The following is a 14,311-nucleotide window of genomic DNA, read 5'->3' as shown; positions in this document are numbered from 1 at the left end:
TTTAAATTATTTTCATATAAGTATGTTAAGTTTTAAATCAGTTACCTTTGATTAAGCATGTAAGCAATAAACAGTAACATAACCTTTAAACCGTGAAGTGTAAAGCCACTGTGGTAAAGCTTTTACAGAGTGGAAACGTGGAACGATCCTATCGTTCCACTCAAGTTTATTTTTGTTTACATTTTTGACTGTCGACCAGCTCTCCAGTCGAACAGTTTACACCCACCCCAATAAATTAATTGGGAAGTGTCCGCCAGGCGCCAGCTGATTCTTAAATCCATGCTGGCCAACGTCCACTTGATCAGCTGACAAATTTGATCATTTCCAGTATGATTTATATATAATATAATTTCATTATAATATTTCATCCATATGTCAAATTGGAACCTTTTTTCATGATAGAAGCTATTTTCATGAGGAGTGTAAAACATTATAATCGATTTGAAAGCAACGAAAGTGAATCAAAAAATTCCTCGTCGTTATATTTGACCATACAACAATGTTTCAGAAGGCATACCCATATAGTGAGGTTCACATTATAATGGCAGGTAGGAGTAGGAAGATAGAAGAAAAGGGTTGCCAGATCTCAGCCTTGCCACCCAAACAGCTGATACTGGTATATCTGATGAATTCAACTGTTCATTATTGTTGAAAATATTTAATCATATTTTATTTGTCAAGAAAATATATTTTTAAAGATGTAATAATAAATTTTTATGATTGAGATAGAATATTTTGTCAATTTTTTGAATTTCTACATTGTTAATAGACGATGTGGCAATATCACAATGCGTGAAAGAGATAACATCATCTGCTTTGTTGAACAAAAGACAAGGATAGCAACACCATTGCAAATAACACACTGCCATTATAACGTAGACCTCACTATAGCTGGATTCAACATTTTTTCATGCTGATGATTTCAATTTTTTTGAGGAGGGTCCAGTGGTTTAGAGCCCACATGGGTCAATGGGGCCCCGGGTTATCGACTCTCTGATATTTGAGAAGACAGTTTGATCGCTGAAGCTGTGTTGATTTTGTGGACTAAGGTTAATGACATATTGTAGGATTCGTTTTATTGACCTCCATTCAGGGAGAATTCAATTATTATTGATCAGCTTGTTAGACGACTTACTTATTCCTACAAAAATATTGATAATATTCAGTCTTGGAGTCGCTCTTCGAACAGCTACGATTTGTCTGTTCTATGTTCGAGCAATTCCACTTTTTCTATTTTTCTTTTGTTGCGTCGAGTTTAATAGAACCTTCACATTAATAAAAAACTTGATAGAAATTCAAAGAAAAGAATGAATTTTACTCTTTCGAAGTATATTCGTTTAATGGGAACAACAAATACATTATTATAATATTTTATCTGCTTAGCTCGCTCAGTCACTGGTGTGCGCTTATCAAAATCCGCAGGTCCTCACATAACCTAAGTTGATGCAATAGTTCTGGAATTATGAAGACCGCAATTTTCCACTTGAAATTATTTACAAGCCTTCGTTTTTATTACTCTCATCTATTAAGTCTTTCTAAAAGGATCAATTGAATAATAAAATGATAATTCCTAAGAATAACACTTGTTTGAGATAGCGAAAAGACACTCAGAATGGATTCTAAGGATCTTGCAGGCAAGCGTCTTTTTTCTTTTCCATTTATTGTTTATATGCTGTTTTGATACTAACTTATACTAATTTTTTTGTTGCTTGGCATGATATCATATTTCCATCTGTTAGATTCAAGAAATGTTTAATTCGCATTAGGCCATTTATACTCCAGAAAAAAATCAATTATTGATTGACACTATTCTTTCCAAAATACAATATTATTTGAGCCTCTAATCGTACAAGTCCTGCATGTTTAATTTTTATAAGGCCATAGTCGCAACCCTATTTTCTATTATCAATGGAATTTATAAATAGGCCTACTCATTACATACGTTTTTCTTATGACTCGATGTAGCACAGTTTAAATAATTGCAGTTTTTATTCAACTTCGTTGAATTCTTAATTTACCATAATTTTTTCTAATAAAATTCTTTAACAGACTTCCCAAGGAGATACACGGCAAACCAAACTCCAGGTTTCATTCAATTGTGAAGAACTAACTTATTGAAAGTCTAGTCTACACTACTCGTTGGGGGAATTGAGAGAGGAGTCCCTTTTTTTCAGATCCAGCACCTGCACAACATGAATAAAAATTAATTAAATTCATGCAATTTTTCTAAATGTATGTGACAGAAGTTTTTTAGACACTGCCTATCTGGAGACCTCAGTCCTTGGCAACGACTTCAAGTATTCAAGTAACATAAACTTATAGCCTAATCGGCGTAGATTTAAACTGCTGGTTACCTGGCGTCGAAGTTTTTGTTTTAATCAATTTACTATTATATTCTGATCACAAAAAAATAGCCGTCGGTTTCCATTTTTTTAAAAATGAATCATGTTGGAATCAAATATATTGACGCCACGTATTAATTAATTTTTAAGCCGTTTTACTTCAGTCCACATAATCATAGAATGATTGAAAGTGAAAAACAGGCTCAGCTAAACTGTTTAGTAACTGTATAGTCACCCTGAAACTCCATAAACGGCATGCACTATTTAATCTAAAATCCATTGTTTCTCGACTACTACGTTATACAATTCAGAAAATTCAAGTGGTTTAAAATTTTTTCAAATGAATTTACTTAGGCTACCTATCTGAAAATTAACTAATTCAACTCATTTGCATTTGATTAGGTTGAATCTTTAATTAATAATACTTTATCTGCATAATATTGTGATGACGCATATTCAGTATCCATAACCTTTCTGTCGATGCCTCCGGTCTTACTGAACTATCGATGATTTATGTAAATTCTTCATTTATATTATTTTTGAGATAACGAGATGAACTTTCCAATAACAAATAGTTTAATACGAATTTAATATGAATACCATAATATGAGTAAGCGTAACATCAATAGAGCTCTGCCCACATTATGGATACTTAACACGGACATAACTTACATAATATTTGCACGATTTGGGACAGAATTAAGAAATAGAAGTTTTGGCAATAGCCTGTTTTTTCTATTGTATTATTTGTTCTATCAAATAAATTCAATGACTGAATGATTAACTTATTATTATTATGTAAATTTGTGTTTGTTTTATTTTGCAGATGAAGGCAAATCGGTGAACCTATCGGGCCAAGGTCTGAAGATCCTTCCGAAGGGCCACAGTGCCGAGGACTCGAAGAGTGTAACGACCTTGAAACTGGACAGCAATGAGCTGCAGCGCCTCGACAACATAGACGAATTCTCGTCGCTGGTCGAGCTGTCAGCTGTTCACAATCAGCTGTTGCGCATGCACGCTGTCTCAGGTCTACCGCACTTGGTTCGTCTCGATTTGTCGCACAACAACATCCTGCACATAGAGGGTCTCAAGGATCTCGGCCATCTCAAATGGCTCAATCTGTCTGGCAACAATATCAAGACTATCGAACACCTGCACACCAACACACTGCTCGAACATTTGGACCTCTCCGAAAACAGTATTTCACATATATCTAACATGGCGCTTCTCACTAAGCTCAAGGTAAGTCAGTCAATGTAAGGGGGTTATATTCATATAATACAAGGTTTAGAGGCTTTGTATACCCACCTCATAGACTTTTTCTGCTGGAGAGTGGCCAGTTTTATATGGGAATGAAAATATTCAATGCACTCCCATCTCACATCAGAGAAATTGAGTGCTTGAGGGAGTTCAAAAGATCACTTAGGGAATTCCTTATTGTATTGTATCCATGCAAATTAGCGGACTTCCTTGATAGATGATTTTTGCTTTATGTATGTTATGTGGAATGTGTTGTGTTTCCTTGTCTTGTGTTTGGTAGATGGAGTAGGCTATATTAGTAATATTGGATTACACTTTGACGTGCCATGCACTGCAGAAGCGCTGCTTCCTTGTTGCAGTTTCATAAGATGAATAAGTAAAGTAAAGTAAGGGACAAGTCAAGCATGGAAAACTGCCACCAGTGCAAAGTCCACAAAGGGACAGATGAAAAAAGCCCACAAACAATGAAGCAGTTGAACGCAGACTATTCTATAATAGAATAAAGCAACAGAAATAAACTAACAACTTAATGTACAAGACCATGATCTTTTGTTTTACATGTAAAATACATCTTTGGTGCAAAAATTGATATATTGCCAAAGTAACTTGATGACCTATAGTCCGAGAGATATTACTTTTAACATGTCTCTCACTCGAAGACAGAGGGGCCCGATACTCTTTCCTCCACTAATCACTTTCACTACCTGACAGCATCCTCCTCACTTTTGTGTCAGTATCCAATTGTACGCAGCATGCTTACTCCTCTTCACTACTCTGTTCTTGCTTTAAACTATGGAAAAAGAAACTGGTTTCCGCTCTTCATGTTGAAAGTAATATCTCTCGTACTATTGTAACCTACTTGTTAACATCTACTTGTGATTGTGATTTTTATTTTTGAGAAATTCACAGCATCTCAATAAAGACAATTTCTAATATTAGTGTTAAAATTACCATTTCAATCAAGTTGAAGGAAGCTTCCAAAAAAACCACAGTTCTATTACATTGAACCATGCATCACCTCACTTATAGTTTGTTGTACCAGGTGAACAACAAATTTGAGGGAACTGAAAGTTCGTAATAAACCGATCTTAAAACTGAAAGTTGATCATTCAATACCAGAACAAGAATTACAAAAAAGTAATTTCTTTAGTGGAGCTTTAGTGCTTAGAAGTTGGTGTTTCAAAGTTTGGTTCCAAATTTCCTTAAATAACTCAATATTATATCGTTACAAGTGGTGATTGAGTGGAATATTTCTAATTAATTTGAGCCATCTAAATTTAAAATTTATAGTTTCCTTGTTTATTTTGGAATAAAATTGTATAGAAATTGTACACTTTTGTACACATTGTACACATTTCTAACCCTTTTTTGGACTGTGTCATCACCTATAAATTTGGAAGAAGAATAGCACAAGGGCTGCCTTATCATTTTATCTACCAATGTTGTATATAACATGTTTTATTTGTATCGTAAATTAATGAAAATAAATTGAAATTTTTCTGAGGAAATAGGCTTTTGTGGAATACTAAAAGCGGCTCTTCTTAAATTATTTAGAGTAATTAAGTCGAAATTGTGTTACTAAAGAATCTTAATAAAAAAAAACAAACATGAAAACATTAAAAATCATATTATATGTTATAACGGAATGCAATATACAGTATACCTTAATAATCAACTATGCGACTGAACACTATTATTTATGTATTGCTTTTCTGTTTTCAGGCTCTCTACCTGCACAAGAACCACATCTCACAGCTACTACACTGCGAACTGTATCTACCTCCTAGTCTAGTGACCTTGACCCTTGCCTCGAATAACCTTGTTGACCTGAACGAAGTGTCTCATCTAGTCCATCTCACCAATCTTCGAGAATTCTCCATCACTGGCAATCCCTGTGCTACCATGACTGGAAAAGCCATGTATCCTTCTTATGCTCTTAATTGTAACTGAATAGTTGCATGCTATTAAAATATTATTTTCCTCCACCTACTGTCTAAAGTGCTTACTTTACTCCCTGCAACATAATACTAAAGTGTCACTTTTTCGCTCTCGGGAGGAAAAAACAGAAAAACTCCCTAGAGCATAAAAGTAACTCCATTCAAATAACATGGGAAGCATCTCTATTTTAAAAACTTACATTTGAAATAGGTTAGAAGGTCTAAGCTCAGATGAGGAAGCATATAGATTAGTCATTAAACCAACTGAATTCTATACCTCAACCACACATTTGATCGATATATGAAATATTTATGTTTGTATGCTAAAATTATCACAAACTTCATATCAGTATACTATAAAAATGTATAAATATTTTTTTATATTCCATGTTATTCAAAATACCAGCCAACGAATATTCCTCATTAACCAATCAAATTTGAAACTGGAACTTCATCATTTGTTGTAGTTGAGTCGGCCATTGTTGTAACAACTTTTGCCAACAGATAGCGCATAGCGCTGTCGGCGCTGTCGGTGATTACAAGCCAGCTGTTTACTTTTTAGGTTATGCTGTAACACATTGTTAATGTTAATGGTCACGTAAGTTTTTAAAAAATATTTTATTTGCAGTTTTTATAAAAATATAGGTGGAGGAAAAATGTTGTGTATATCAAGAGTAAAAAATGCTTTTTCTCCCTCGAGGAAATTGGTGCCTTCGGCTTCGCCTCGGGCATCAATCTTTCCCTTCAGGGAGAAAAAGTGTCATTTTTCACTCAAGATATACAAATAACTATTTAATGTTATCAATGATGATAGGATATTCTAGCATAAGTGACTGCAAAACCTAGTTGAAATATTGAGTTAACGGAAGAAGACACTACTTTAATGTTGTTGAAGTAATTTGTGTTTATGGGGACTATATTGCAACTTTTTCTCCCTGAGGTTTTTTGCATTTCACAATTTCACCCAGGGAGAAACATTATGTTAGTCCCGTGATGCACAAATCCACCTACAATATAAATGCCATTCAAGTGAAGGTGGCAAATGTTTTTATCAAATATTTTTATGCTCCCTTTGGAGCAATACCTATCCTTTTTCTCCTTCACCCAATTTTACATTTCTCTAGTATTACTCACTGATTCAACTTTGTTCTAAAGTAGGCCATGTATTTTCAATTAAAAGCTTACCACACTAGTCTATTTATTATTGTTCTAATGAATTGTGAAATATTTGTAGCCTATGATTTCTCTTAATCCAGTTTTCACAGAGGCTTCGACTATCGACCATTTGTATTGAATTGGATAATGGGCCTGAAAGTCATAGATGGTCATGTTGTAGACGATATTGAAAGGTAATACTCGAGGATAATTCATAGGGCCTACATTGAATAATATTTTATTAAATCTTGGTGTTGAAACCTACTTTGGTATCTTACAATATAATATGCTTCATCAAGACAGGGACTTGAAGCATATTATATTGTAAGATACTATACAGGGTGTTTCAGAAGTAGTGTCGAACATTCTAGGGTATTGTTCCTGGATGATAGGATGCTATTTTGTTTTTTTCACTTAGGAATTTTCATCTCAAGAACGAAATGTTGAATGGATCTGAAATTTGACATGAATATTTATACTATTAATACTCAGCTTTAAAAAATAAAATGAAAATTTTCAAAATGGCGGCCATTTTAAATTTTTGATGGCAAATTTCACAAAAACAGTTAAATTTACAGAAAATTTACAAGAGACAAAAAAGTTAGCAAATTTTATCAAGATTTCAAGGATACTTTATTCATTAAGATTGGTCAAAGAATAATAGAGAAATTAATTCTTTTCGTACAATCATACTTTTACAAGACAAAAAAGATCATCTGAAAAACATTGTAAAATAAGTTGTATGTCTATATGGAACCATACCGAGTTTCAAAGGTTTATCTTAAATACAGTTGGAATTAGAAATTTAATATCCTATTATATTAAGCGAGCAATTTCTGTATATATGTATATACAGGGTGTCCCACCAAGGTTGTAACAGCCGTTGACCATAAATTCTACTCGACATCTCTGACAAAAAATGTTCAGTAAACTTTTTTCCTATCGACCTTAGTTTTCGAGATATATCGATTTTTCGATATTTTCAGAATATGCCAACTTCTGGTCATTAAATTCTCAATAACTCGAAAACTACTGGTCGAATTTCAATTTCAAGGGTATTGTTGGAAAGAGAAAAACATTTCAAACAAGATTAATGTAATTTTATTTGTTGTTATATTTTGTAGTATTTTATTAGGGCTGTCACTTGGAAAAATGCTATTCTTCAAATTTAAAGTCAAATTATAGTGGTTTCAATATCTCAAAAACTTCTCCATTTCATAAGCTTTCGAATGAGTATAAATTCGAAAAGGTAAGTTCCATGATAAAGTGTTCAAAACTGCTAATATCTGGAATGAACACCTACGAAATGAGGAAATTCACAAACAGCATGCATCAAGTGGTGATCTTAAGGGTGAAATAACCTGATTATTGCATTATTTTCTGTAGCATATAGCCTAAATCCTATTTAAAATATTAATCATACACTTTTACAAGATCCAACAAAATTTATTTAAATAGAATTATAATTCAAAGTAGTTGAATGACACAATTAAAAAGAACTGATGGCAATCATTCAGATGGTAATCAAGTTACATATCATGCTCACTGCTTACAGGAATTCAAAATAGCCTCCATATTTCTGTTTATGCAACTTCTGCTGCGTTCATGAAGCTTCGAGTTGCCCGTCTCACTTCGTTGGGCCATATCATCATCACTTTAAACGTCAATCGAATTCTGAGAATCAGTTCCTCCCTGGTCTCCACAGGTTCTCTGTAAACTTTACTTTTCACAACCCCCCAAAAGTAGAAGTCTATTGGAGTAAGATCAGGTGAGCGTGGTGGCCAACTTACGGGTCCACCTCGGCCAATCCACCGGCCAGCGTAATTGTTATCAATCCACCCACGGACGTTTCTAGCATAATGAGGGAGGCAGCCATCCAATTGGAGTCACATATTCTGCCTCGAATTGAGAGGCACGTCTTCCATCAATTTGTGAAGCTCATTGACCAGAAAGTCCATAGAAACTTTACCATTTATTCTTGCAGGTAAAATGAAAGGTCCATGTTTGTGTATTGTGGAAATTTACAGCACTAGCTCTTGTGAACGTACTTTTATCTGTGATCTGTCAATAAAATGTTTGAAACACAATCTTGTGCTAAGATCCAACGGCAAAAATGCATCCAAGAAACAGTATCAGGTTCATTCAACTCTTGAACTGGGGTATCATGGAATGGTCGAAAGTTATTCTTCAATATATTTAACTATCATTCTTGAAACATCCAACATCCCAGTTGCCCGCCGGATGCTAGAACGAGGATTCTGCTCGAAATACTTTGGAATAAGATTCTCAAAAGCTTCAGAAATTAATATGGGCCTCTCGTACCTTGAAACTGATCCTAGACCCTTACCATCTTGACATCTGTCAATCTTAAAAACGTGTTATGAGATGGGTGTTTTCGGTCAGGGAAACGTCTCCTGTATACTCTCTTTGCCTCTCTTGAATTTCATCCACACTCTCCATACACCAATAACATGTTCAATTACTCAAACAAGGTAAATTTCATGATAATAAACGCGAACACTTCTCTACTAGCCAAAGTTGATACATAACAATTATGCCAATTAACTGGAAAGCACATTGAAAACTACACTGCAAATAGGCTCAAACATACTCTACTTATTGTTATTTTATTCAGGATTTATGGTACAGGAAATAATGCAAGTTATTGAAAAAGTCCTATCATGTTAAAATGTTGATTAAAACTTGTGGATATTGTCAGAGAGAAAACAGGTGATTTCACCCTTAAGATCGCCACTTGATGCATGCTGTTTGTGAATTTCCTCATTTTGAAGGTGTTCATTCCAGATATTAGTAATTTTGAACACTATCATGAAACTTACCTTTTCAAATTTATACTCATAGAAAAGGAATACACCTGCAAGATGTCATCTTCAAAAAATAAATGTTACGGTATTATTTATATAAATATTTAAAAATATAAATATTTTTTTTCTTGAAAAAATGTTACGGTATTATTTATATAAAATTTAAAAATATAAATATTTTTTTTCTTGAAACTATTTTACTTTCAAAATTTCCCGTTTCTCTGAAACACTCTGTATTATTATAAAGAGTTGGTCATTTGTATGGGAACCCTTCAATAAATTGGAGACTGTTGTAGATATAATACTGTAACTTTTAGGATAAGTTATTGGTCAAATACTCTACCTCTTGACGTACAACTGAATTACAAACCCTCATAAGGGGTAAATGTGTACCACACAAACCCATTGTGTGGTACATCATTTCCAAGGCCTTTCTAAAACAAGAAAGATTCCATCAATAAAAATGTTCCATGATACTTTTATCCAAAATGGCGGCTGATTGAAGTTTTAGTTTTTAAAGAAATAATCAAGCTCAATTAGCCGCCATTTTGGATAAAAGTTTCATAGAACATTTTTATTGATGTCATCTTTCTTGTTTTAAAAAGGTCTTTAAAATGATGTACCACATAATGGGTGTTTACATTCAAAATATTCGATTTTCAACCCCTCATTTCTTTAAAAACAAGAATATCAATCAGCCGCCATTTTGGATACAAGTATCATAGAACATTTTTATTGATTCTATCTTTCTTGTTTTAAAAAGGCCTTTGAAATGATGTACTACAAAATGGGTGTTTACATTTAAAATATTCGAGTTGCAACCCCTAAGTCATCACCTTATGAGGGTTGAAATCCAGTTGTACATCAAAAGGTAGAGTATTTGACCAATAACTTAACCTGAAAGTTACAGTATTATACTACAGTCTCCAATTTATTGAAGGGTTCCCATACATATGACTCACTCTGTATAGTATCACTATATTCATACTCACCGATTCATTATCTTTGATTCAACTATATACACTATTTATATTCTTCTATTTAACATTTTTGTTGTGTTTAGTTTGAAGGCGGAATGGCTGTACTCGCAGGGCAAAGGCCGTCACTTCCACGTGGGTGAGCACAGTGCTCTGGAACTGTATCTGGCTGAGACGTGTCCGCTCAACTCACGCAGCATGGAGTCGGAGCAGGAGCGCAAACTGCGTCTCATTCTCAGCAAGGCCCAGCAGCATCAGCAGCAACTGCGCAAGGAACCACACATCCATAGTCGCATCGGTAATATATCTATCATCTTCTATCATTATTCTTTTAATTTGAAAATTGTTATCTATAAAGAATGTTCTACAGAAAAGGAAATAATTTTGAAGAAAGGTAAAGAAATAGTGTTATGGCCTTATTCTGCTGATCATTTTTACTTTCCTTGACCTATTACCATAGGTAAAGAAGGTATTGCTTTCCAAAAATCTATCTATCTATTTCTATAATCTTCTATCATTATTCTTTTAATTTGAAAATTGTTATCTATAAAGAATGTTCTACAGAACAGGAAAAATTTTGAAGAAAGGTGAAGAAATAGTGTTATGGCCTTATTCTGCTGATCATTCTTACTTCCTTGACCTATTACCAAAGGTAAGGAAGGTATTGCTTTCCAAAAAAATAAGGTACCCTAATTTCAAGTTTTCTATACGTTTCAAGGTCCAAAAACATGATTTTTGGGTGTTGGTCTGTGTGTGTGTGTAAGTGTATGTCTGTGAACATGATAACTCCATTCCTAATATTAACCGATTGACTTAAAAATTCAAACTTAAGGTCTTTATACCATGAGGATCCGACAATAAGAAATTCAATTCAAGATGGCGGAAAAATGACTAAAAAACCATGTTTTTCACGATTTTCTCGAAAACGGCTCTAACGATTTTCTTCAAATTTATACACTGGATAGCTATTTATAAGCCCTATCAACTGACATGAGTCTCATTTCTGGGAAAATTGCAGGAGCTCCGTAATAATCTTGAGAAAAGTGGATTTTGTTAAATTTCTATCACGATTTTCTCAAAAATGACTTGACCAATTTTTTTCAAATTCAAACCCTGTAGCCTATAGTTATTTATTCAATGAGCAAGGAAAGTTGTGTGAGTGTACCACACCAGATTTTTTGTTTATTCAACAGAGCAGTTCTATCTATATGTTCCTAAGGACGAATCGAATATGAAGAATTGAAGATGGAACTTATGAGGTAAAAAATTACTTTCCGGGTAAAATTGATTTTTTTGGGTCTTAATAGTGGGGTTTGTATCGGATCGGAAAAGTTGAAGATTAAATGTTTTACTATGTACATTTCACGTGAATTAGATTAAATCCAACTGTCCTTATCCTTATTAAGTTAATTCACATTATGAGTTGAGACATTTCACTCAAGTTATTTGAAATCCAATTATTACACTATACAGACTATCAGATTGATCAGGCTATCGACTGATTTGTGGGCTCTCTGAGCGACCACAGTGTGATGAGCATTTTAAAATTCTAGGAATATTGACTCTACCTTCAATATTCGCTCAACAGAGCCTAATTTATGTCAAGGAGAATTTGGAGATGTTTGTGGATAACAGGAGGTAGTTCATAGCCATAACACTAGAAGTAGGGGTAATTTGACTACTTATCGGTAGGCTATACAAATTCTAGTACACAACAAACATTTCTATTTTTATCCATAAAATTGTTTAATTCACTTCCTGAACATCTAAGAAATATGGAGAATGGATCATTTAAAAATCATATCAAACGTTTCTTAGCAGCTAACCCTTTTGAACAACATTGAATATTTTTATACATTAGCTAGGAATATAGGGTTGTAAAGGGTTATAAGTTGAAAACCAGGTGACATATTATCATAGGGTACTGATACTGATAGTGTAACTTACTGATGTAATATATATTTTGTATTAATGTATTTTGTTGTATATATTTCACTCTTGTATTGTATCTGAAGACCTCAGATATGGCCGCAATAAAGTTTCTATTCTATTCTACAGAGTTACTACAAAATATTTATCGGAATTTAAAACTTAATAATCACCAAATTACTTATTCGAAATGAATAATTCTTATACCAATAGAACGAGATAATTCCAAAGATTTTTTTACAATAAATTATCTTGAGCCTCTATTGGACTATAGTGAGATGACAAGATTATGCCTACTCAAAATCTGTTTGTTTTCAATCTTCTAAAACTATTTTACCTGAAAAATTGGAACATTGAGACTGACAACTTATACCACCATATTGTAAGCTCTAATAGGACTCCAAAAGTCAATAAAAAACTCTTTTGACACTCATTCTTGTAGGGCCTTACATCTTTAGCAAAATACCATATGACCTAAGTACATGTTCCTCTTCCACTCTCTTCTGCAAGGAAACTAAGAAATGGCTGTTTGAAATAAACGACACTTGGCTTTTAAGAAGTATATTAAGATAGAATAATGGTAATAGTTATGTGTTTTTGTTTTAATTTCGAATTATTCCATTGTGTTTTGCTCCAGGCAGTATTGATGTAAAGAACAGTTGAATATTGATGAGAAATTGCATTCATTTCAATACTAATTGTTAATGAATAATTGAACCAGCGTTAGCGAATTCTCACTTTTGACTTACTGAAGGTCAATTTCGTTGTCCGTCTGTTTGTATGCTCTACAATAACTTTAGAAATGATTTATCAATCAGCTTCAAATTTTTAACATGTATTCTTGGAACCTTTTTCAAGTGTTCTTTTAAAAAAACACTTGTGCTTAATTTGAAGTAATGAATGAATAATAGTAACTAACTAGTGCCCTTGAAATATTTATTTTACATAAACGGCTAGTTTCGATATTTATGTCATTCTCAAAATGAATAATGAATACTTTTTATATTAAGCTCTAAATGTAAGCTCGAAACTAGTCGTGTATAATTTAAAATGAGTATTTCAAGGGCGCTAGTCAGTTACTATTATTTATTCATCAATTAAACTCTATGGTTTACTTAAAAAAAAACACTTGAGCCAAACATAAATTGTCCAAACAAGTCGTTTATAATTTAAAAGAAATATTTCTACGGTACTAGCACAGAATACAGCATTATAGTAGCTTTCTCTGGGACTTGTTATTTTCTATAATTCATTCATAAATTAAACTATAATTTACATCGTTCACTTTTACAATAGTACTTTTAAATTAATTGATTTATTTTGATTATTCAGTTATTCACCCCACAAAAACATGTTACAAAGGTTTTATAACAATACAAAAATCCTTAATATGATAAATGACAGGAGTGCTAAAATTAGTAGTGTTTATATAAAAAGGTTTTAAAAGTGTACTTGTTTTTCTATAATAATTATATAAAAATCCATTAATTCTATTAATATTGTCAACTAGATAATAATCTTGATTTGATAATTTAATTGAAAACGACTCGATATTGTTGAAACCACTAATTCGGAATCAAGCTCGAGTTTGCTGGAGATTGATAATGGTGTAGAGACAGTAGAGGCCTTTGTTATCTTATCAGTGAGACAAGATAGGGCCGGAGCTGTCTCGCTAGAGTCTGCCGTTGCTCCGCTCCACCCTCTCCCCCCACTTGTAAGTATTTCAACAGCAACATATCGACTATTTGCCAATTACAAATGTATGCATATATATTCGTTAAAAAATAATACCATAGTACCCTTTTAAAAACTTTTTAATATAACATAACAAAATAGAAAACAAACATTTTGGAAACTTACTCCATTTTCAAGTTTTTAAAATGAAC

At 33.1% G+C, this 14,311-nt stretch overlaps 1 protein-coding gene across 1 annotated transcript in view; it reads left to right on the top strand.

The window, feature by feature from the left end:
• Nucleotides 1-1,418: 1,418 nt before the first annotated feature.
• Nucleotides 1,419-14,311, top strand: part of LOC111056518 (centrosomal protein of 97 kDa) — a 63,480-nt gene continuing 50,587 nt past the window's right edge. The window contains exons 1-5 of the mRNA XM_039439041.1: nt 1,419-1,634; nt 3,169-3,584; nt 5,325-5,521; nt 6,805-6,888; nt 10,583-10,794. Coding sequence (XP_039294975.1) covers nt 1,613-1,634; nt 3,169-3,584; nt 5,325-5,521; nt 6,805-6,888; nt 10,583-10,794 — 931 coding nt within the window. The 5' untranslated portion in view covers nt 1,419-1,612. The remainder of the gene's footprint in view (nt 1,635-3,168; nt 3,585-5,324; nt 5,522-6,804; nt 6,889-10,582; nt 10,795-14,311) is intronic.

This window comes from Nilaparvata lugens, chromosome 12, assembly GCF_014356525.2.
Source record: "Nilaparvata lugens isolate BPH chromosome 12, ASM1435652v1, whole genome shotgun sequence".
NCBI classification, from domain to species: Eukaryota; Metazoa; Arthropoda; class Insecta; order Hemiptera; family Delphacidae; genus Nilaparvata; species Nilaparvata lugens.
Note: the sequence above shows the minus strand (reverse complement) of the source record. Positions and strands in the feature narration are given on the sequence as shown.